The sequence below is a fragment of the Musca vetustissima genome, unplaced genomic scaffold (assembly GCF_032173495.1).
Source record: "Musca vetustissima isolate MV318-11 ecotype Yass unplaced genomic scaffold, APGP_CSIRO_Mvet_v1 utg15158, whole genome shotgun sequence".
In the NCBI taxonomy this organism is placed as follows: Eukaryota; Metazoa; Arthropoda; class Insecta; order Diptera; family Muscidae; genus Musca; species Musca vetustissima.
Genome location: NW_026887821.1, coordinates 413,978 through 437,657, shown reverse-complemented (window position 1 = coordinate 437,657; position 23,680 = coordinate 413,978). Strand labels below are relative to the sequence as shown.

General features: G+C 28.9%; 1 protein-coding gene across 35 annotated transcripts in view; it reads right to left on the bottom strand.

Annotated features, from left to right (window-relative positions):
* The window catches only part of LOC133335537 (calcium-activated potassium channel slowpoke), a 147,528-nt gene that overhangs the window by 74,508 nt on the left and 49,340 nt on the right, over positions 1–23,680 (bottom strand). For 24 of the 35 annotated variants that reach the window (XM_061543823.1, XM_061543844.1, XM_061543818.1 and 21 more), the window contains exons 6-7: positions 20,700–20,867; positions 18,254–18,345 (exon numbers count right to left, since the gene is read on the bottom strand). In XM_061543823.1, coding sequence (XP_061399807.1) covers positions 18,254–18,345; positions 20,700–20,867 — 260 coding nt within the window. Of the gene's footprint in view, positions 1–3,184; positions 3,277–11,464; positions 11,557–18,253; positions 18,346–20,699; positions 20,868–23,680 lie in introns of all 35 variants that reach the window. The other 11 variants (XM_061543825.1, XM_061543828.1, XM_061543843.1 and 8 more) reach the window with 2 other exon arrangements.

Genomic DNA, 23,680 nt, shown 5'->3' with positions numbered 1-23,680 from the left:
ATTGATTATAGTCAAATAGGTTGTGGTTTTAATAAATTATTTTTTTAGAAAATTAATGGTTCTTGGAATGGACATAACATGTGGAATGTTTCAAATTATTAAACATAAATATTGAAACCTTTGATGGTATATTTATGTCTATGGTATTATTATGTGACAAATTATGTGTTTGTAAATGCCAATTTGTAGCAAATGAGAAAATATTCAATTTTGGGATACCAATTTATTAATTTTTGTTTTTTTTTTCATTTTACTAATTAGCGGTAATTTAATTATTTAAAACAAATTCGATTTCTTTGATTTCTTCAATTCTTACTTAAAACAAATACAAAAACACAAAGCGTGCAACATGAGACATTAGTTTTGTTTTAAGGGAAATATGTTTTTTTTTAAATATCGATTATAATTCTTATTTTTTTCTTGTTTAGGTATTGGATGAGTGAAAAGTAGGAGGTTCTAAGGAGGAGAACTATATCAAATTATTATGGGTTTTTTGTTTTGTAATATATATTTTAGACACTAATAAAAAAACAGAAACATATTGAGATGTTAGTTCAGATGTTAGTTGAATTGAGATTAAGGAAAGAATGAAAGAAAAGAAAAAAGAAAGGAAATGAAAACAAACTAAACTATGAACATAATAATGAAAGAAAGAACAATTTGATAATTATTTTTTGTTGGTGGTGGTCTAGCAGGAAATGTAAGGAAATGCCAGCCCTCTCTTTTCCACGTACATATATTTACACACACACACTCAGAGATATACACCAACAAAGGGGAACATGGGCCACAATTTCCTTACATTTCACCACAAACTACAAATAATTTTTTTTAGTCAAATGAAAGTGTTTTTGTTGCTGTTGGGAAAACGGAAACGGAAAAATAGGAAACTAAGATATAAGAAACTAGGGTCATGTTGGTTGTATGTTTTTATTTCTTCTTGTTTGTTAGTTGATGCTTTATTTATTTTTCTGAGGGGGGGCTCCATGCGTGTCAGTATCAAATTATAAAATGTTCCTCAAACGAAAACCGATGATAAGGTTACTGATGTAATGTTGTTGTATAGTTCGGGTTACGGTGTGTTAAATTGGCAATTTTTTTGGGCTGGCTATGTCTTTCTTATGTAAGATGTAATTGTTTGAAATGTGATTTATTTTGTAACAACAACAGAAAAAAATTTAAAAACAAAAATCAAAATAAAATTTCAGTTATTTTCTTGATTTTTTTGTAAAAGTAATTGTTGGGTTCTCCTATGTCGAACGGAAGTCGGGTAAATTTTTTTCATTTTTCATTAATAGATAAACAGTATTTGATTATTTTAGGATATTGAAAAGAGCATAACAATGGAGAATATTGGATTCTGATTATAGTAACATATAAAGTAAAGAGGGATAATTCCCAATGTTTTTACTCTAACGATTAAATGACAATTCAATGCCTTTCTTAAAAAAATTAAAAATTTTAAGAAACTATTTTTGTAAATAGATCTAATAATCAGTTTCTATTCACAAAAATAGTATGGACACATTCTCAAATACGTTTTTGATAAGAGATTACGTTCGACCCTGATAGGTTCGCTCCGCAAAATAACTAGGTCATTGATTTAGTTCCATAACGCCTTTAGATCCACTATTCATTAGGATACGTCAAGTAATCAGGTCAATAAAAGATTGGAACAAAATTAACTAGGTGGACGGAAGCAGAAATGAACGACCGCAGTACCGATGAAGTACCGATCGTTCATTGAACTAGTTTGTTCCGGAACTAACCAACCAATGAACAATAAATAGGCGCAATAAATAGGTAGTCCATATAGCGCAGCTGAAGTCCCGATTAGCCATCAAAGAGCAATTTTTTCTACTTGAATTCGAAGTGCAATGTTGCCAACCATGTGAAATATTATATGAAAAAATTTGACAGAATGTCAAGACAAAAACAAAGGTTTTTTTTTGTGATACATCACCTTATTATTCATCACCTTATTATTGCATCATGGACCCAACCATGACACAATAAATAGACAGTCCATTTCTGCGTAATATGGATTCGATGTGCAATATTGCCAACCATGTGAAATATTATAAGGACAAATTTGACAGATGGTCGAGACAAAAACATATGCTTTTATTCAATCATCTGTCAAATTTTTTCTAGTAATATTTCGCAAGGTTGGCAACACTGCACATAATCGAATCTTCAGCAGCGCTATTTGTTTATTGTGCCATGGTACAAACCATGATGTAAAAAACAAAAACATTTGTTTTTGTGCCGACCATCTGTCAAATTTGACTAGTAATATTTGAAATGGTTGGCAACATTGGACCTCGAAAACAAGTAAAAACTACGCACTTGGACAGTTAATCGAATGGTCAGCTATGCTAAATGGACTACCTATCTATGGTTGGCAACATTTGACATCGAAAACAAGTAAAAACTACTCACTTTGACAGTTAGTCGAATCGTCAGCTGCGCTAAGTAAACTACCTATTTATTGTGACATTGTACAAACTATTCAGTTTGGCGGTTATTCGACCATGGACCCAACAACCTATTTTTTAACAGAAGTATGTGATTCTATTACTACTCTAATAAATTTTTCTTACATTCTTCTTTCTGTACTAAATTTTGGATTTCGTTCGACATAGAGAAACTGGCCAACTATTTCGCAAACTCAACCAATTTTTAATACTACTGTTTAATTTATTTTTCATTTAATTTTATGTGTTTGAGTGTTGAGTATGAGTCAGCAAAATAATAAATATATATTTTTAAATTTTAATATAAAAAATACATCATTGTAAAATTAAAAAAAGTGTTATGTGTGTTTGTTGTTTATTTTTCATGTATTTCTTTTTTTTCAAATAGGAAATTTCATTTTGATTTGGTGTTTATTTATTTTTCACTTTTTTCTTTGTAAATAAAATTAAAAAAAAAATCATAAAAACTCATCAACAAAATAATAAAACAAACGCCTTCGTTTCGTTTTTAATTAAATAATTAAATATATAAAAAACTTTACTTATTTTTTCAGAGTATTTTTGTATGAAATTTTTTATGATTTTTTGTTGTTGTTGGTTTTTGTTAAACTATTTTTAGTTGTTGTATACGTTTTGTATTTTTTAGCATGTTTTATATTTCGTTAGTATGTTTTGTTTTTGTTGTTTAACTACATAAAGATTCTCACCTTCGACCCTTCTCATTTTTTAATGTGCCCCCATATTTGGCTCTTGTTCCAATCAAGTCTATAATCTCTGGTATACAACTTGCAAATATCGCCTGTTTTCAATTATACGAATCATATCAATTAGAAATTTTTAATCAAATGGTTTTTGTATAACAATTTAATAGCCAAACATTTGGTAGAATTTTTGATTTTCTAAACATAATAATACATTTTGTTGTAAGAAGGGAGAAGGAAAGCTGCTTTAAATGCCCTGCATATAAAATCCTATTTAAAATTTAATATCTTATTATGAAATAACCAATTGCGTTGACATCCATATATAAGTGAAATACCTTTATCGTTGCTTAGGCCCGTTGTATTTGTCAATTTTCGTTGATAGTTCCGTTGTTTTGTAGATTATATAGATATTAAAGTATTTTTTATTATTTTTGAAAAATTAAAATTTTTAAATATAAAATAAATACATAAATGAAAATAATAATTTTAAATAATGAAATGATAAGATATCTAGTTGTCTATAAGTACTGCTTGAAATTTGAAATCATTTTACGAAATCTTGGGATCTAAATGAAAGGAATTTAAATATATTTTATATGAAAGAGGATTTGCAAGTTCTTGTTCTCGTATCATTGATTCAGAATGAATATTTTATATGCATAATAAGTTGATTTATATAATTTCGAATGTATTGATTCTGTTTCCATTTGTTTCAATTCCACTATGTTTTAAGAAAACACGGATCCCTATTTACGATGTGCATATTATATCGTATGTAAGTCAGAACAGTACTTATTTGGCGCCCAACAGCTATCTCAGTAATCAATTAAAGCACTGGCATTCGCAGGAAAACTTTGTTGACGTAACTTCTTTCAATTATGAAACGAGTTGGATTTAAAAAAATAAGTGTCAAGGAGTTTTTCAAGATCTCACATGAAAAACAGAAAAATAATCGTACTCCAAGAAAGGTCTCGTAATTTGATTTTTTTAAATATCTCATTTGAAAACATATTTTATGCACAATTTGTAAATCCAAAATAGGCCTGGGCTAATATACGATATGTCATGCTGCTATACGGCGGTGAAACCTGGCGTGTGTCAAATACCATCACGCAAAGCTACAGGTATACATAAACAGATGTCTCAGGATCATGCTGCATATTCTTGCCCAACACCATATGTAACATAGAGCTGTGGAACCTTATGAACCACGAACCAATACAAAAGCAAATGAAGTTGGATCAAAGCGACCCATAGATAATTGATGCACCAAAAATTATGCAAGCTCGCCATGTGACATATCGTGAGATAGAGAGCTCAAACATGAGTTGTGTGAATTGAAAAAAACCCGATCGCGGTGCTTCAAAATGTGTTTATAAGATCGTCGAATACATATATACATTATTTGAACCCTTGGACCATGGCACAATGAATTGGTAGTCCATTTAGCGCAGCTGTTGTCTTGATTAACGGTCAAAGTGGGCAATTTCTACTTGAATTCGATGTGCAGTGTTGCCAACCATTTGAAATATTATATGGAAAATTTTGACAGATAATCGAGACAAAAACAAAGGTTTTTGTTTTGATACATCACCTCATTATTGCATCATGCTTTGGAAGAGAAATTTATTGTGTGGGTCTAAGAAGTCGATCCCGATCCAAAGCCCACGAAAGTTGACCGTGGAAGAATTACTTCGAAACAACTGGATGCCTGTTTCTTCTGGAAAATAGTAGCAGCTGTTCCTGACTTTACACCTAAAAAAAACTGTGAGATAAACTAGGTATATGTAGTCGAGCGAAAAAATCATTATTGCATCATGCTTTGGAAGAGAAATTTATTGTGTGGGTCTAAGAAGTCGATCCTGATCCAAAGCCCACGTCCAGTCCAGAAAATTTAAGAAACATGTATTTGGTAAATGTGAAAATTGCAGTTATAGTAACACATCACATTACAAATTGACATTAAGTGGTTGGGCACTTACGTAGATATAGCAGTAGGGAATTTTATTAGTCTGTTTATAGAAGATTAAAAAAACATGAATATGAACATAAGTACCGGTCTTTCTAAATTGGAAAGGCTTATTTGCGTATTCGGTATTCATTGTTCCAAATCTGTTTTATATTAATTTAAAAGTAATTATGATATTGGTTAAATGGCCTTCTTAAATATTTAATTTAAAAAGGCCGATTACCATATCAGTAATATATAGAAAATGTCCCTGGCCCGGAATTTTTTATGTTTTTTTTTAAGTATTCAAATGTTATTTTATACCCTAGACAGACGACAACCTTAATTTGCATTAAAAAGTTCTTAATTTGAATTAATATTTACCCTTGACAGACGAGAGTTTCTGCATTTATGAAAAAATTTTTTGTTTCAAAACTATTGTTTGTCTGTGTGTAGGACAAATATATTGGCATTTGTTTCCTATATTTTTTGGGATTACGTCTTTATGAAATTGATATATTGCAGAAAGGAAGAAAATCAACTATGACGATAGTAAAAAAGCTACCAATTTGAATAATTGTTGAATTTTCCTTTATTTATAAATTTTATTTTCATAAACGTAAACAAATTTGACAACAATCAATTTATTTTCTACGGCATTGCCATATTGAAATTGCTTAATTCAGTATAAATTCAGTTTGATTTTGTGCATTAAAAACACATAAAAATGAGGATAATGTACAAGTTAATTTGAATTAAGGCTGTTAATGCAAATTAAGGCTGTCGTCTGTCTAGGCTATTAGGATGTCTTACAGCTTCAATCAAATCGATTTTTCGATGTTTACCCCTATACTTTCAGATTTTTAGTTTGGTCAAATTAAATATCGAATAAGGCAAAGTCGACTGAAAATTATTTTTTTATTATATACAGTTGACTCTTCAATAGCTATTGTCGACCTACGTATCCCTATTTTAACATATCATCTCACTTGTTTTTAATTTCGTTTCTATTTCAAAACGTTTCACAGTTAATAATGTTATTGGGCGCCTAGAAGTATGCTCTCTTAATTTTATTAAGAATTACTAATTGATGTTATGTTTGCACGGTGAATAACATTCTTTTAGTCAAATAGAGTATTACTATTCAGTAATTTGATATGGCTTTAATAAATATGATATATTATCAATATAAGAAAATAACAAACATTACCTATAGACAACATTTTTTTTTTAAATTTCAGATTCTCTTAACAGCAATTTATATACATATTATATAATTAACTAAAGGCTAATATAAAAGAATTATGTTTATATAATCATTATTCATTATTTTTTTCTGATTTAAGAATAAAGGCTGCGATTTCTTGGGGACAAGTGTAAGATAAATTGTTGTTGAAAACTAAAAACAAAGGCAGATCTAAACGATTGTGTGTGTTTTGTTATAGTTAATATATAATTGTTACTTAAAAAACAACTTGTAACATTTTGTATTTGAAAAAAAATTAACAATATTATTTATTTTGTGTCAATATGATTTGGTTTGGTAGAAAATATGTGTTTTCTTAGTTCATATATAACTTTAGATTGAAAACTTTCTTTTTACTAAAACGAAATATCTAAGAAACGCAACTACTTAGTTATTATTGTTATTAAGTTATTATTGTTGAAAAACAAAATTATATTGATGATATTTGAAAATATGATGAGAGAGAAGAATAATAGAAAAAAATAATACAACCTATATTTTATGTACATATTTTTTTCGGAGGCGGGTTTTTGTAGATAAGTATATGTTTTTGTTATTATTTTTATAGTAAATTTTTTTCTATTCATTTTTTTTGAAAATATGCGTGGCTGCGGCATACAGTCTGTGCAAGCAAACAAAACTTGAAAAAGTGGCATTAATTTCGAAATATTTAAAAAATATATATTTTGGATTACTTTGAAAAAACTTTTTGGTGATTGGTTTAATTTATTTAAATTGCCAAAAATTATTTATTTCATAAAAAAAATTAAATTCGAAAAAAAAACAACTAAAGTTATGAAATACCAGAGAGAAAGAGGTCGGGGTTTTGAGGGAAACGAAACTAATGAAATTATGGATAAACTAAAACAAACATTAAGCTAAATTTTTTTGTAAATAACTTCAACTTGTCGATGTTAATCAAACAAAACAAACAATCGAACAAACGATTTTTTTTTTTTTTGCTTTAAATATTTATTTAAAAATTGTAACGCAACTACAGCTTAAATATATTTGCTTTTTTTAAATTAAGAAACAGAATAAGAAATTATGGTAAACAACAAAAGCAACAAACAGAGGTGATTATAAGGGTTTTATTAAAACAAAAAATCGAAATTACAACCAAAGCTTAAAGGAAAAGAAATAAACGAAGAAGAAGAATGCAATAAAAATAAATAAAACTAAACAGAAAAAACTTAAAAGAATTGCATAAAGTCAAACAATTGATTTTTCATTTCAATTTCATTCATTTTTTTCAATACTTTGAAATAAATGCCTAGAAAAAATCATTGTTGTTGTACAATGTTTCATTCCAGACATTTTTGGTAATTCCGTGAAAAATCGTTGTCTATTCCAAAGGTAATTAGGAGCAAGTTTGCTGCTTGCCTTTAAATGTATAAAATATATTTACTAGGAAAAAATCAGAGTTTCTTTATTTTTAAACATTTAAAAATACAAAGTCATGTTTCATTTCTATTTAAAATTGTTTATGCTATTGACCAAAGATTGTTGATTGTTTTCTTTTCTCTTTTTTTTGTGGATTTAATTAAAAAACCGAAAATATTCTCAAAAGAGCAATTATAGCAATGATATGGGTGGGGGTTATTTTTGTTCAGGGACCAAAGCATTTTTATTTTAATTTAAGGTTTCTTGCAATCAAAATGTTTTAATTTTTATTTGTGTTTTATTTTCATATATTATACAAAACATTTTATTTGATTTGTCTACAATTTAGTTTTTGTATTTTTATTTTATTATTATTTTATAAAATTTTTAAAAAATCGATTCATCGATTTCTGTGGTAACATGTTTGTTTTGTTTCAGCCTTTTCTACTAACCAAAAAGAGTTACTTATTTGTAAATGAAATTTTGTTTTTGTTTTGAAAATAAATACTTCTGTAAATTACTTAAAATGAATGCCGGCTTGTTTTCCTTTCTTTTTGCAAATAATTTATAATGAAACAAAAAATTAAAAAAATAAAAAATACTACAAAAAAGTTATATGCCAAACTTGAAATAAGTAAATATTTACATGCAAATTATGAAGGAGACTCATAACGAGGGAATCAATGTTATTGAGATTGCAAAATAAAATGTATAAAAATTAATTATTGTAATTTCATAGACATTAAATAATATAGATTTGCTTATCTTTAAATAACAAATCATGACCTGATGGAATATGTCAGAAAATAATCTTCTATAAATTTTCCAGTAAACACGCTCAAAATTAAATATTTATCTTACATTTTCTTTTTTATTTCTGAGAATTTGGATTTTTGAACCTCTCTTCATGCTTGAAGCCTTCACCAATTTATTAGAATGGCGCCCAACGTGTCAAAAATGTACCCTATTTTTACTGATGGTATTATGTGTACAAATAAATATAACATATTTTCGATGATTTTCCTTGCCAATGCACAATAGATATGTATCAATGGCTCAATAAGTAACCCATCAAGCATAGATGATTTTCAGATTAGCTGTCAAAATACATAGTTCGATTGAATTCGCGTATAATGTTGCCAAATATGAAAAAGCTTGCTAGATATATCAGTTTATTTTTCCAATAAAAAATTCTGAAAATTTTCACTCCACTCATTTTATAAATTTTGACAGAGGGTGTGATAAAAAAACAGGTGTTTAACTTCTTTCTAGAATGTTCACAGTCGCCGGATTGACCTGTTAAGTGAGCCTTATCAACCATTCTGATTGAAATTTCCACATAATATCATTTTTTGGGTACGTTTTCATACGATTAATTCAAAACTAGAAACCCGCACGTGTCAAATCATATGGGCTTACTGTTCGACCTTGGAATAACGCTATGGCTTCAGTCATTCTATAATACTATATCAATATATTTAAAATACATAAAAAAATAAATATCGAAAAAAATCCGATCTGCTCAGAGTATTTACAACATTTATTAATAAGCTGGTCAGTAAGATCAGCTGTTTCCCAGGTCAGCTGTTTGTTAACACACATTATTGTGAATAGCTGTTTGTTAACACACATTATTGTGCATAGAATTCACAATATGGAAACCTAAACAGCCAATTTAAATTTCTACAAAATATATTTGGTAAAATCCATGGCACAATAAATAGGAAGTCCATTTAGCGCAGCTGACGATTCGATTAACTGTCAAAGTGCGATGATTCTACATGAATTCGATGTGCAATGTTGCCAACTATGTGAAACACTGATAGATGGTGTGAAATATTGACAGATGGGACAAAAACATCGCCTTATTCTTGCATCATGGTAGGACCCAATGGTATGTACATTCTCATGCCTATGTCAAAAATTTAGACCATGACATTGTCCATTTAGTGCAGCTGACGATTCAATTAACTGTCGAAGTGTGTAGCCAATCATGAGAAAAATTACTAGAAAAAAAATTGACATATAGTCGGGACAAAAACAAATGTTTTGTTTTTGGTATATCACCTTATTATTGCATTGTGATTTAAACTTTGTTTACGTTTTCATAATGGAAATCAATTCACCGTAATCGACTTTGACTGCAAACTTGAGAAGCAGCTGATATCCAGCTGATCTCCCTGGATGACCTTATTAGTATATTTCCAATTGCTAGTTGGTAATTCCCAAAAAATGTATTTCAAAGCGACATATGATTTTTTTCTTCGTTCAAATTTTTGACATTGAACTTAATAATAAGCCTTGGGTCCACACTTCAATTTTTTTTTGCTACTCTATATGTTCTATGAGAAAAATATGTTCTTTAAAATTTAAAGAATACTAAATGATATATGGAAAAATAAATGCAAATATGAAATGTATATTTTACGACGTATTTACTGGAAAATATTATTTTATTTATTTCGGCGTTCAAAAATTGCATATTATGGTTTACGACAAAAATAAAATAAAATGAGGATATGTAAACCAATATAATTTGTTTTAATTTATCATTTGATCAGTTATGATTTTTAGCATCCTATAAATTTTCAATATACAAACAAAAAATATATAAAAGCCAAGTTTGTGATTGTGGTGAGTGAAAAAACAAGTGATTTACAGAAGAATTTAATAAAAGGGAAAGAGAGAGGGAACAGATGTATAACCACCAGCAAAATAAGCAATATAATTCCGATTTGATTGCATAATTATAGATATGGGAAAACACCACTTAAATAAAAAAAATAATACAAATAGATTTGTTTATTTTTATTTTTGGTTCATTCAAAATTTACTGACAAAAATTCTAATAACCCTATTTGTTTTAATAATATTAACTGTTTATTATTTTTTGTTTTAATTATTTATTTAATTTTTAAATATAAATATTACTTTTTTTTTTTGGTAACACAAAAAATTATAATAACACAACACACATGCCGCCAAGAAATCAATGCCTTTTTCGATTTTATAGCCAAGTAGTAATCGCAAAGACCAATTTCACAAATATTGTTCTTTTTTGTGGTGAATTTATTTTAGCCTTTAATTATATTTTGGAATAATTTTCTCTATAGTTTTGGTTTTTTTTTCATTTCTTATCATTTCATAATTAACAAAAACATTTTGATTCAAAAACTATATTGAAACAACATAAAACTGATAACAAACAACAGGTAGTACAAACAAACAAATGAATATCAAATGTTTGAATATGCAATTGTTTTGTTCTTTTTTCGGATGTAGTTTGGAAATTGAATTGAAAACTTAACAAACTAAAAATGAAATTATAACGAACATTGATGTTGAAAGTGAGCTAAAACATCACTTTGAATAACAATGCTGAGACACTTAAAACCAAAATCTCAAAAATAAAAAATATAAAAAAATGAAACTTAAAAATAAATAAATATGTATATTGGGTTGTGTATATAAGTATTTAAAACTAGACAAGATTATGTGAATAGCTTTATTGATTAGAATTGATTTTTTTTTGTTTTTTTTTTATTTAACTATTGTTATTCAGAGAAAAAGGCGGTACAGCTGCTTGTTGTTTTTTTTTTTTTTTTTGATAATTTTTTTTAATTATTAATTTTTTTGGTGGTGGTTGTGGTGGATTTTTATGTTTATTTTGATTTTGTTTTTTTTTTTTTTTGAATTTGGTGTGTACCTTTTTCTAGGATCCTTGCTATATGTTCCACCATATTTGCTTCTCTGGGCAGCCAGTTCTGTGATTTCTGGTATCCAACTAGCGAACACAGCCTATATATCGATTGATGTATACACACACATATTTATATAGTTGTTGTTGTTGTTATATATATGCAATTGTAGTTAATAGTAACAATATTGATTTCATTCATTTTTATTTTGTTATTATCGGTGTTGTTGTTCATAATACAAAAACAAATTCAAATACTAATAATATTTATGGACTTGATTGTCGTTCGTTATTGAACGATAAATAATACATGTATGTAAGTTATATTCTAACCCTATTAAAATCGACTCAATCATACTAGCACTCACACACACAGACACTTTTACACACCCACACCTACTCTTTCTTTTGCTATATACAATTACATTTGTTTCTCAAATGCTTGCACACAAGGACCTCACATTCCCTTGTTTCGTTTCGCGTTGTCAACTCTTTACGTCTCATCGTCACACAAGTTTTGTTAGTTACCAATTATTGTTAATTTTATTGTCACATTGAAAGCTTATTTTTTGTAATTTGTCTTTGTTGTTTACTATTTTTTTTATTTATATATATACAAAACACTGCCTTTTTTATACAAAGTATTTTGAGAATTGAGAAAATAGCACAACCACACGCACACACAAACATAAATGTAATTGCTGTTGTAGTGATTTACAAACAAAAAGAGAAGAAAATATTTCCACACTCACACTTCGCTTAAACAAATCTTTGTACACTTAAATAAAAATTAAATATATATATAGACTGAAATCTCAAAATCTTAAATTATTTTACAACCTTACTTTAGAAGAAATGTAATGTATACCGAAAGGTAATCTACAAATGTTTTGGAATTAAAATAATCTAAAAGAAATTATGAAATTATTTATAAAAATATGGAATTAAGAAAATATTGCTCAAATATAAGTTTCAGATGGTAAAATTTCAGATATGAGAAATATAAGGTTTCAAAAAAGGGAATCTTGTTACAGAAAACTTATATTGTAAGTACGTATTTTGGGGGGCTTATAATGGTCCAGGTCCATTTTAATGATTTAACGTACTGTACAATTTATTAATTTTTTTAATTCTGTATTTGACTTTTTTCTCAAATTATGTAGGTTTATGTTATGACATAGCTCACATATAAGGAATAATTACCATTTAAAGGGGTAGCTACCATATAAGAGGTCCTAGGTCCTGAAGGCCCAAGCTTCATTTTTCTATGGAAGTGATTGTAATCTTACCCTAAAATTTACCTTAGCTTTTATTTTCTGTTTTGGGAACAAGTGAAAATAAGGGATAGCTACCATATAATGTCCTATTTCATGTCCCGAAGACCCTAGATTCATAGCTCCCATATATAAGGGTCCAATTTTAGGTCCTAAAGGCCCTAACTTAATTATTCTACGGAAGTGATTGTATTTTGTTTCTAGGGTATAAAACTATCTCACCCAACATTTACCGGAGCTTTTATTTTCTGTTCGAGAAAGAAGTGAAAATAATATGTACCATATAAGGGATGGCTCCCATATATTAGGGTCCAATTTTAGGTACTGATTGTATTTGTTTTTCAGAGTATAAAACCCCAAAATGATACAGGTTTTGGTACAAAAAATGTGCAAGTAGTCGAGCCATCGGGACTCTATATAGGAGGACAGAAGATAGTCCTTATAACCTGTATGTATAGTGTTTGTGGACGAAGTAAGATGTGCCATGGGAAGAAAATTTCTATAGACGATGGTAGGGTCTCGACTTTTCGTGGGGGAAGTATCAGAAATGTTCTTCTTCATATGTTGAGCAGAACGACGGATACTACCGACTGATATGGTTTATATCAAATCAAATAGATAAGTATGTATTTTTGGTCATTAGGTTAGCACAGGTTAGTCTTGGGGAATGTATCGAAACTGTTCTACTCCATATGTTGAGTACAAGGATGGATATTACCGACTGATGTAGTTTATATCAAATCAAATATTTCGATCTGTATAACATAAATATTTATTGTTGGTCATCAAGTTAGCACATGTTAAGTCTTTATGTACGAGGCGAAATGTTGACTTTTCGTGGGGGAAAGTATCAAAAATCGCCTTCTCCATATGTTGAGGAGAAGGACGGATATTACCGACTAATATCGTTCATATCAAATCAAATACATAAATCTGTATAACATATTTTTTTTGTCATCAGGTTAGCTCAGGTTGAGTCTTTATGAGCGATGTGCATTTTTTAATTTCCGTGGAGAAAATATCAAAAATTGTCTCCTCCAATCCGTCTCTCTCTCCTCCATATCGTTTACATAAAATCAAATACTAACATAAATATTTATTTTTGGTCATCAGGTTAGCACAGGTTGAGTCTTTATACGGCGAAATGTTGACTTTTCGTGGGAGAAAGTATCCGAAATAATCTCCATATGTTGAGTACAAGGACGGATATTACCGGCTGATATCGTTTACATCAAATACTTTAATCTGTATAACATAAGTATTTATTTTTGGTCATTAGGTTAGCACAGGTTGTTGGTTCTCGCCTGTATATTGTAATGCTTTAAGAGAGGAAAACCATCCCAGAAAACCAATTAGTTAGGCTTCGTCCTGAACTTCCCCCAATTTAGTAAAGAAGTTCTGCCAGAATTCATGAAATTTGGAAGTAGCCCCAAGTCTGTAGTCACAACTTTTTTAGGAAACCAAACTGTAAGACCTTGTTCGGAAATCTGTCGAAAATTTGATAAACGTTCAGACCGAATCTCAAACTTGTTCGGTCTCCAAGTCATACACGTACTGCGACCAAATCAGGTGATTCACACCTGATTTTTTACGGATTTCGGATCATCTAGATTCCTATTTCGGGCTAAATTATGATACATGAACTTTGTAGTTTCCAAATAAGCTTGCATTTATTGTAGTAGAAAACATTTAACTGTTCTCAGTATTAAATATATTTATGTATTTGAGCAATATTTTCCCACATATTAATAAAACAATTAAAAATATAGAACCAATATTAAATATCTTACAAATCAAACGAAAATTAGAAAAAAATAATACTAAACAGGCTGGAACAATTAACTAAATGACATATTCGACATGTGATTGGTTTGGATTATATAGATAATAAAATACATAAATTACCCTAAAATTTAGACGCTCTCTCTAACAGTGATCAATTGAGGAAACCTTTGACAAAAGTAAATAAATTATTTATCGTAATGCGTGACCTTTTTTCTGTTTTCCCTCTATTTTATTTTCATTGTTTGCTGTTCGTACGAAGATTATGGTGTTTTTCTTTCAGATAATTGCAAATATTTACTATTTATATTTTATAATCTAAAATAGACTGAATGTTAGATTCCAGGATATGTACGAGGAATTACGATGGAAAAATTGTGACGAAATTAAAAATTTAAGAAAAAGATGGATCATAACGAGGAGGGTTTTAACACAATCAGCAGTAGCGCAATTTAAAATACTTCTATGATAGATGTTATTATACGGAATGAATAGAAACAAAATGAAAACACAACAGAAAAAATCAAACACAACAATTCATTAAAAGTAGAATAGTTCTAAGTAAAATGATTTTCTGCTTTTTGATAAATTCATAATGTCAAATCACAACACTGAGAATGATGTTCCAAAAAATATAGAAAATTCGATGATAATAATATATTGAATCGAAAAAGATTTTGTAAAACAAATATTTAAAATAATAATTTTGATTCGTGTTGTCGATTTGTTTATTAATAGCTTAATACAAAAGCTTTTGTAAGCTTTAATAGCTAATTAAGAACAAGTTAAGATATGGCTTTTATCAAAGCTCTGTTTTTCTTAAACCAAGCTTAGTTACAATCTTGTGTTATATAAGTCGTATATATAAAGCAAAAGCTTTTTTAAATTATCCTTTATGTTTTTATTTATTATTCTTATTATTGTTGATTTTTTCAACGTAATAATAAAGACAAGCCTTCTGTTTAAGAATTTCGAGAGTCTAAGCTATGATTTGGAGGATATGTTTAGAATGCTTGGCTATGAAATTTAATATTTCAGTTATGTTTAATAATTATTCGTTTATAGCGAAAGCTTATCCAATTCAATACAAACTAAATTATTTTAAGCGAAACAATTTTTTTCAAAAAGTATGTCTTTGATTTTTTAAATAAATTTCTTCAATGATCTAACCTGATTACATTAAATTACATTTCTTAAACAATTCATTCTTATGCCACTGGTGGTCTTTAGAAAACATATCATAAACCTTTCCGCTCATGGATCTACAAAATCTACGTTTATTGGACTAATGCCCCTATATTAACAATGTGAATTTATATACCCGATATCCCTTTCAAAAATTCAAATTAATTTCTTGAAAACCTACCCTGAACACATTGAAATGCATTTCCCCGAAAAGCCTTACAAAGAAATGTTTAAATATTTTTAGCTTATAATAAATGTATCTAAAAAAAACTACGCCATTGGGACTGATGACTTTTAAAATAAACAACATACATACAAAATTAGTGTTTATGGGTCTAACGGCTCTTTGTATGACAACGTATTTGCCCGTTTGGCCTTGAACTTAATTATTGCCCTAATGGTCTTTGAACTTAATTTCTTTAAAGGTCTACGCTTATTGATCTGATTTATCATGAAATAATTTTCAAGGCTTATGGTAAATAAATACAGATTCCACACCCAATGCCATTGAAATTAATATTTGAAAAAATGTACCGGATGGTAAAACTTTTGCTTTATACGAATAATAAGCAAAAAAATAAAAACATATATCTTCTTCGATTCAAATACGCTGATTAAATTCAAATGAGAACTACGGTGTATTATATTGAGAGATATAGGGTTGTGAATGTAAGTGTGTATTTTTTGGAATTAAATGATTGGAAACAAATAATTTCATTACGATGTAGTAGAATCATAACAAGAAACAACACGCATTTCTTTTATCAACGTAAACGAATTATTAAGTTTTTGTATTTTTGCTTTTCATAGTTTATTTTTTTATATTTTTGTTTTTCAGTTTAATAGATTTGTTAACAGGCTCAAACGCACTAGAAAATCTAAACTACCTGGTGGTGGTTGTGATATTGATAGCTCATGAAATCAATATCTCACAAAGTTCAAGTTAATTCCAAAAACTGTTTAAATAAAGGTTTTAAAAACCAATAATTCAAGCTTATATCTATAATGGACCTTGAAACAAATGTCTTGAACAATCTTAATTTATTAAAAATCAAACCTCGGAGTTCTGATAACATCTGAAATTCGTTTCTTAAACAGTATACTTAGCACAAATTTTGAAATAAATATCATAAAAAATCTATAGACTTTGAAATATTTCCTTAATCCAGCCTTATAGTACTGATGGACCTTGAAAAAAAAAATCTTTAAAAATCCATGCTTTTAGTTCTGATGGACCTTTAAAAAAAATCAATCAAAATCCACGATTTTAGTTCTGATGGAAATAAAATTCTTTAAAAAACACGGTTATAACTCAAATGGGCCTTAAAATAAATTTCACAAAAAATCATGATTTTTGTTCAGATGGACCTTGAAATAAATTACTGTAAAAATTTACTCTTATAGCTCAGATGGTCCTTGCATAAATTACTTTAAAAATCCTCGCTTATTGCTTAGATGGACCTAGAAATAAATATTTTTAAAAATTCTCATATATTGCTAAGATGGACCTTGAAGTGAATTATTTTAAAAATCCTCATATATTGCTCAGATGGACCTTGAAATAAATTTCACAAAAAATCCACGATTTTTATTAAAATGGGCCTTGAAATTAATATTTTAAAATTGACATGGAATAACCCATAGATCCACTCCGTCGTTTAATTAAAAAATAAAAAACTTTTTAAGGAAAATTGTGAAAGGATGCACTTTATAATGGATTCGTTTTGGGTAATGAATGAAACTTGAGGTGAATGGAACTGTTTGTTATTGGTGAAAGATATATATAAATCGGTATTAGTTGCGGAAAAAAGTAGAAGTAGTGGTGATTTACCGATTGTGAAATAGGGTATTAATGATCGGGTTTTGTGGTGAAGAATAGATAGATATCTTAACTGACTGGATTTGTTGTTGTTTTATGCTCTACATTACCAAAGAACCAAACAAAATCAAAGGGTAACAGACTAATGTCGAAAGAAATTTACTTTAATTCCAAAAACGAAAACAAAGAAATTAACAGTCGAAGAAAGTAAAGAAATGAAGATGTTTTGGTGCTAAAATATAATTATTAAAAAAATTCAATATTTTTAGAGAATGGGGAAAGGGGAGTAATAAATTATAATTATATAAAAAGCATTTGTTATGGAAAACAATTGTAATGAAAAATTTTTGTTACAAATATATATTTGGTTTGCAAATCGAAAATAATTGTTGACAAAACAAAATGGGAGATATATAGAACAGAGGACAAACAAAAACAAAACCAAATGAACTCCATGAGATATTTTAAAGATAAGTTTAAGAAACAAGTGATGATATTTATGTATGATGGCTGGTATTTTTTACAAATGTATCGGAAATAAGTATATATGCAAAATAAGTATTTTTTAGGATTGAATTTTAATTGGAATTAAATATAAAAATGAATCATGTTAGTAATGATTTTGAAATGTTCTGTATTTTATTTTTTGAGTTTTTTTTCATTTTTTAGTTGAATTATTTTGGGTTTTTTGTTTTTGTTTTGGTTTTTCTTAATTAAGTTTTGTTTATTTTAGACTACCTCTTTCCGTGTTCTCTTTTTAGTTCGCCGCCATATTTATTGCCACTACCAACAAGTTCAATAATTTCCGGTATACTGCTGGCAAACATTGCCTAGAATATTCGATTTGATTTCATTCGTTTATGATATTCAAATTAAAAATGTTGTTGTCGTAAAAAAATTGTAAAATATTTTATAAAAAATGGTTGTTATTTTGTTTTAATAAGAGCGCAGAAAAAAACGAAACGAAAAATGTTAATTTAATACACATAAGGGATTTTTTGGTTATAAATATAGATATCCCACACATATTTTGGTTTCTCATTTCTGCTCTGTTAAATGTTTTAGTTATAAAAATTATATAAAAATATAAATTAAATATCTATTGACTGATCGGTTTAAACCGATCTTTGTTATCCAGCACCATTCGTATATATATAAATCGTTTGCAAAATCTAGCTGAAAGCTTCGATGAACCTTGTTTTTTAAGGATATCCAGCAACCATATAAATCTTTTCAAACGGAATTCTAAGGAATAAGCATGGATATAATCGGATCTAGCTGAAAGCTTCGATGAACATTGTTTTTTAAGGATGGATCTGGAAAATAAATTACTTGAAATAAATTACTTTAAAAATCCACGCTATAGCTCAGATGGACCTTGAAATAAATTACTTTAAAAATCCACGCTTATAACTCTGATGGACCTTGAAATAAATTACTTTAAAAATCCACGCTTATAGCTTAGATGAACCTTGAAACAAATTACTTTAAAAATCCACGATTATAACTCAGATGGAACTTGAAATAAATGTCTTAAAAATCCGCGCTTTTAGCTCAAATGGACTTTGAAATAAATTATTTTAAAAATCCACGTTTATCGTTCACACGGACTTTGAAATAAAACCGCACATAAAGGTCAAATGAACCTACAAAAATTGTCCATGGTGTTGGATATATACTTAAATAAGAACAAATTCTGTATTTAAAAAAAATTATTTATAAATTTCTCAAAAAGCATACAGTGGCTCAAAGCTTATTTAACGTTGTGAGTAATTTTAACTAAAAACTTGGATATGGATAATGTTTAAAAGGACTTTACGTGTACACACCGAAACTAATCCCATCAGGATAATAGGATCTTTCAAGAAATTTAACTCATAGCCAACATAAAATAATCTATGAGCCACAGTGCTTGTATATTTTCTCAACATTCCTATCTTTATATAATGGTATTATATTTTATTTTGTTAATTAGCACATTTTTGCTCTCAAGATGTACAAAATAAAGTCGGGAACTCATTTCTTATGTTAAGCTGTTAACACACATATGCAGCCGCCAGCATTTCATGCAAATTAATTAAAGAAACAAATTGTGAATGTCCTCGTAACACATGAGATATGAAATCCTAAAATTTTGAATTTCCAATTTTAAAAAAAAAAACTTTGCTGGACTTGGTAGATATTTATAAAGAGGCGGAATAGGGGAATTTTTCTATGAAATCGACGGATTTTTTTTCGAATAAGGTCAACGCAAATTTCATAAAAATAATTACATGACTGTTTTTCTTTTCTTAATTTTATTTTCAAGGATGTGGAAACATGCAGAATTAAAAAAAAGAAAGTATGTCAAACTCGGGGGGTTTTGGGTCTATACTGGCAGTGATAACAACGATGTAATGATGAAAATATACTATATATGAAGAAAAACTAAAAAATTAAAATTTCTTAAAAAATATAATTTTGGTCTGGTATTCAATGATTATAAAATAAATGCTGTATAAATTTTAAATAACAAAAATTAAGGAAAAACAAATTTATAAAATAAAATAAATAATGGGTGCATTGAAAAAACAATTTTTTTTCTTTCGTTAAAATCTATGGCAGTTCAAAGTGATAGAAGAAGATAGAAATGTGATAGAAATTAAATTTGAAATATTTTATTTGAAAACAAATTGCAAATGATTTAAATAGAATTGTGAAGACCCTAGTTATTTTAATAATAAAAAGTATTTAATCATCAACAACTATAAATATTGGCAGCAAAAAAACTCTAAAATCTAATAAGAATTTGTTTGTTAATAAATTTATATAATTGTTTGTATGGTTCTGGAAAGAAAAACTCTCTACTTTCATTCACACAATCGAATATATATGGTTAAGTTATTTTTTATTTATAGAATTTGGTGAAATTGTAATTCACATAACCTAAAAAAAGAACGAACAGCAGTTTTGTTTCATTGCAACCTAACCTCAATTGTTTTTTTGGCTTTAACCTAAAAAATACTTATAGTTAATAAATTAAATTACGCATTTCCTAATTGGCAGCAGCTTTGTCACAGAAACCTTTCTCTTTACTTATAAAATATTTCAATATATATTTTTCCTTATAATATAAATATTATTTTTTTAATATAAAATATATATATTTTTAATATACCAAAACAAAATAAATATGCCAACTTACCAAACCAACGAGCAGAAAGAACACCAGGAATGTTCTTCCCAATACAGTCTCACAGTAAACATCACCATACCCTACTGTTGACATGGTAACAATTAGAAAATAGACACAGGTCCAATAGGATAAACGGTGTGCATTATTAAAATCCAGCGGATCGCCAGAATTTTCCAGCTAAATTTTAAGTAAATGCAAGAATTGTTGTTGGTTTTTGTATTCTCTTTTCAAATCAATTAACATTTCTATGAATCACATACAGTGGAAGACAGCGTAGCTGTGTCTTCCAAAATATATCTATTTTTTATACTATTGGACATTACAAATGAAAAAAGAGTGCTGAAGCTATGGGACATTTTGAATTTTGTTGCTTAAGGAAAAATGTGCATTAGGTTCTGGCTTAGTCAAGCAAAATTGAAAATGTCCAACTTCGAAAATAAAAATATGGTAAAATTATGTTCATTACATAAAAAAAACTGGGAACATGTAAAGGATACAAATATTTTTGGAATTTAATAAAATAGTAGTCACATGGTGGACCTATACCACTACAAATCCAATAAGTGATTGACAAAAGGGAGACTTCGTAATTAAAACTGAAAATGGCTTAAAATATGCGAAAATATCAATGTTTAAAACGTGCCATATTATGTATGCAAAAGTTTCATCGAAATAATGAAATAGTTTCATTGCATTAATGAAATAGATTCATATCACTAACGAATTTGTTTCCTTACATCAATGACATTATTTCATAGCATTGATGAACATATTCATACATTTCACTGTAGTGAAAATTATGAACTTTTCTTTCATTTTATGTATTACGTTTCATTATTTTAACGTAAAACTTCATTAAAAGGGAGACTTCGTAATTAAAACTGAAAATTTCTTAAAATATGCGAAAATATCAATGTTTAAAACGTGCCAAATTATGTATGCAAAAGTTTCATCGAAATAATGAAATAGTTTCATTGCATTAATGAAATAGATTCATATCACTAACGAATTTGTTTCCTTACATCAATGACATTATTTCATAGCATTGATGAACATATTCATACATTTCACTGTAGTAAAAATTGTGAACTTTTCTTTTCATTTTATGTATTACGTTTCATTATTTTAACGTAAAACTTCATTAATATTATGAAACATTTTCTTAAGGCATACTTAAATTTGTCACAATTGTCATTTGAATATAAAAGGTTGTAGAAGCGCAATCTAAGGTTAGAGAAAATGTATATAATTAAATAATGGAAATCGTTCATTGAATTAATGAAATAGCTTAATTTCATTTATTACAATTTTTAGTAGCGTTTATGAACATATTCATTACATAATTTTAATGAAATGAGATTTCACTTTGTCTTACATGCGTAATGCTAATCGGATATTAATCAGACGAATGGCCGAAAAACACAGATAATGTAAACTGTGAACTGGAGCTGACTCCATCCGTAACCAACCTGGTTCAAAGGAACTATTCCGCAAAGGAACGATGGGCACTAGTCCCGGCTAATTTGTTCATCTTATTCCTTTTGCTCCGGTCGCTTCTTTTTGTTGTCGTTCACCTAGTTTCTTTTGATCTAATCGTCCAGCTATATCTTCACGCTACAATGGACGTGTAACAATGAACGATTCAACTGAAAGGAACTATGGAAATAAATGAATGACCTAGTTCCTTTTGCGTAGCGAACAGAAAAATAGCGATTAGCAGAATGCACAGGTAATGTACACTGTGGGATGGAGTTGGCTCCTACCAACGTGGTTCAATAGATCTATTCCGCAAAAGAAACGATAGGTACTAGGACCGGCTTTTTGTTAATCTAGTTCCTTTTGCCACTTTTGGTCTAATCGTTCATATAGATTTTCAAAAATAGGGAACCGCTTCTCCTGTAAAACCACGTCTATGCGTGAAGCCATCTAGTTTCTTTCGATCTTATGGTGCATCACGTTACAACGGACGCTTAGCAATGCACAATTGAACTGAAAGCAACAATGGAACTAAATTAATGACATAGTTTCTTATCGGAGTGAATAGAAAAAAAGCGAGTCGCTTCATGAGCGGTATTTCCCAACTCAACTATAAACCCGCTTCTATGTGTGAAGCCTTTGACTGAGTCAAGGACTAACACGCATAAAACGACCGAATTTGATGAAGATAAATGTAATACTTCATAAAGAAGTTTGGGCAATATTTTTGTTTTCAAATCCACCGATTACTCGACAACTATATTCTGCTCCGGTCCTCTCTTGACTGTTTTACAACATGAAAATAAAGGATCGTATAAGATTTCCGGACAGAATCTGCCGGATTAGCGGCAGAAAAACGACAAGTATAAAAGGTATGACTGGTAGAACTTTTAAAGGTGCATTTGTCTTCTTTGCTGGGGATATCGAGCTCACAAGATTATTAGAGATCGCTTGCGGGGAATTTGCTGTCTGGACCAGTTATTTCCGAAATAGGAAGTCATGTGTCGTGGAATTCAGTGGATCGGTCTGGAGGGATGTATAGCATGGTTGCCCACAGCGGTCTATTTATGGTTCACGTATTTTGAACCTGTTGATATTTTCTCTTTTTCTACGACCTAGCTGCGACCTTCAAAGTTTGTGCGTATGCGGATGACTTGTTCATCATGATTGATGAGGATTTTCGACTTGAACTTGCAAACAAGATTGTATCTGCCATCTGTTGAAATTACTCCGTCTAAAATGGATAACACTAAATAGAAATTGCAGCAGATAGTGCCATTATATGGCAACACCATATAAGCAAGGACCCCAACCGCTGCAAAAATGCTAGGAGGCATTGTTTCTAGGCAACTTTAGATGGCACATCAATAAGTGGTCACGTACAGGAGGAAAAATAAGCTCCATTTTCGGTAATTTAAAGGTTTTAGACACAAGTGGTTATAAATAAGAAATTCAGGTTCTTGGAAGAATCGACTTCTGGCCAGTAAAAAAAATCGAAACATCTAAAAGTCGAC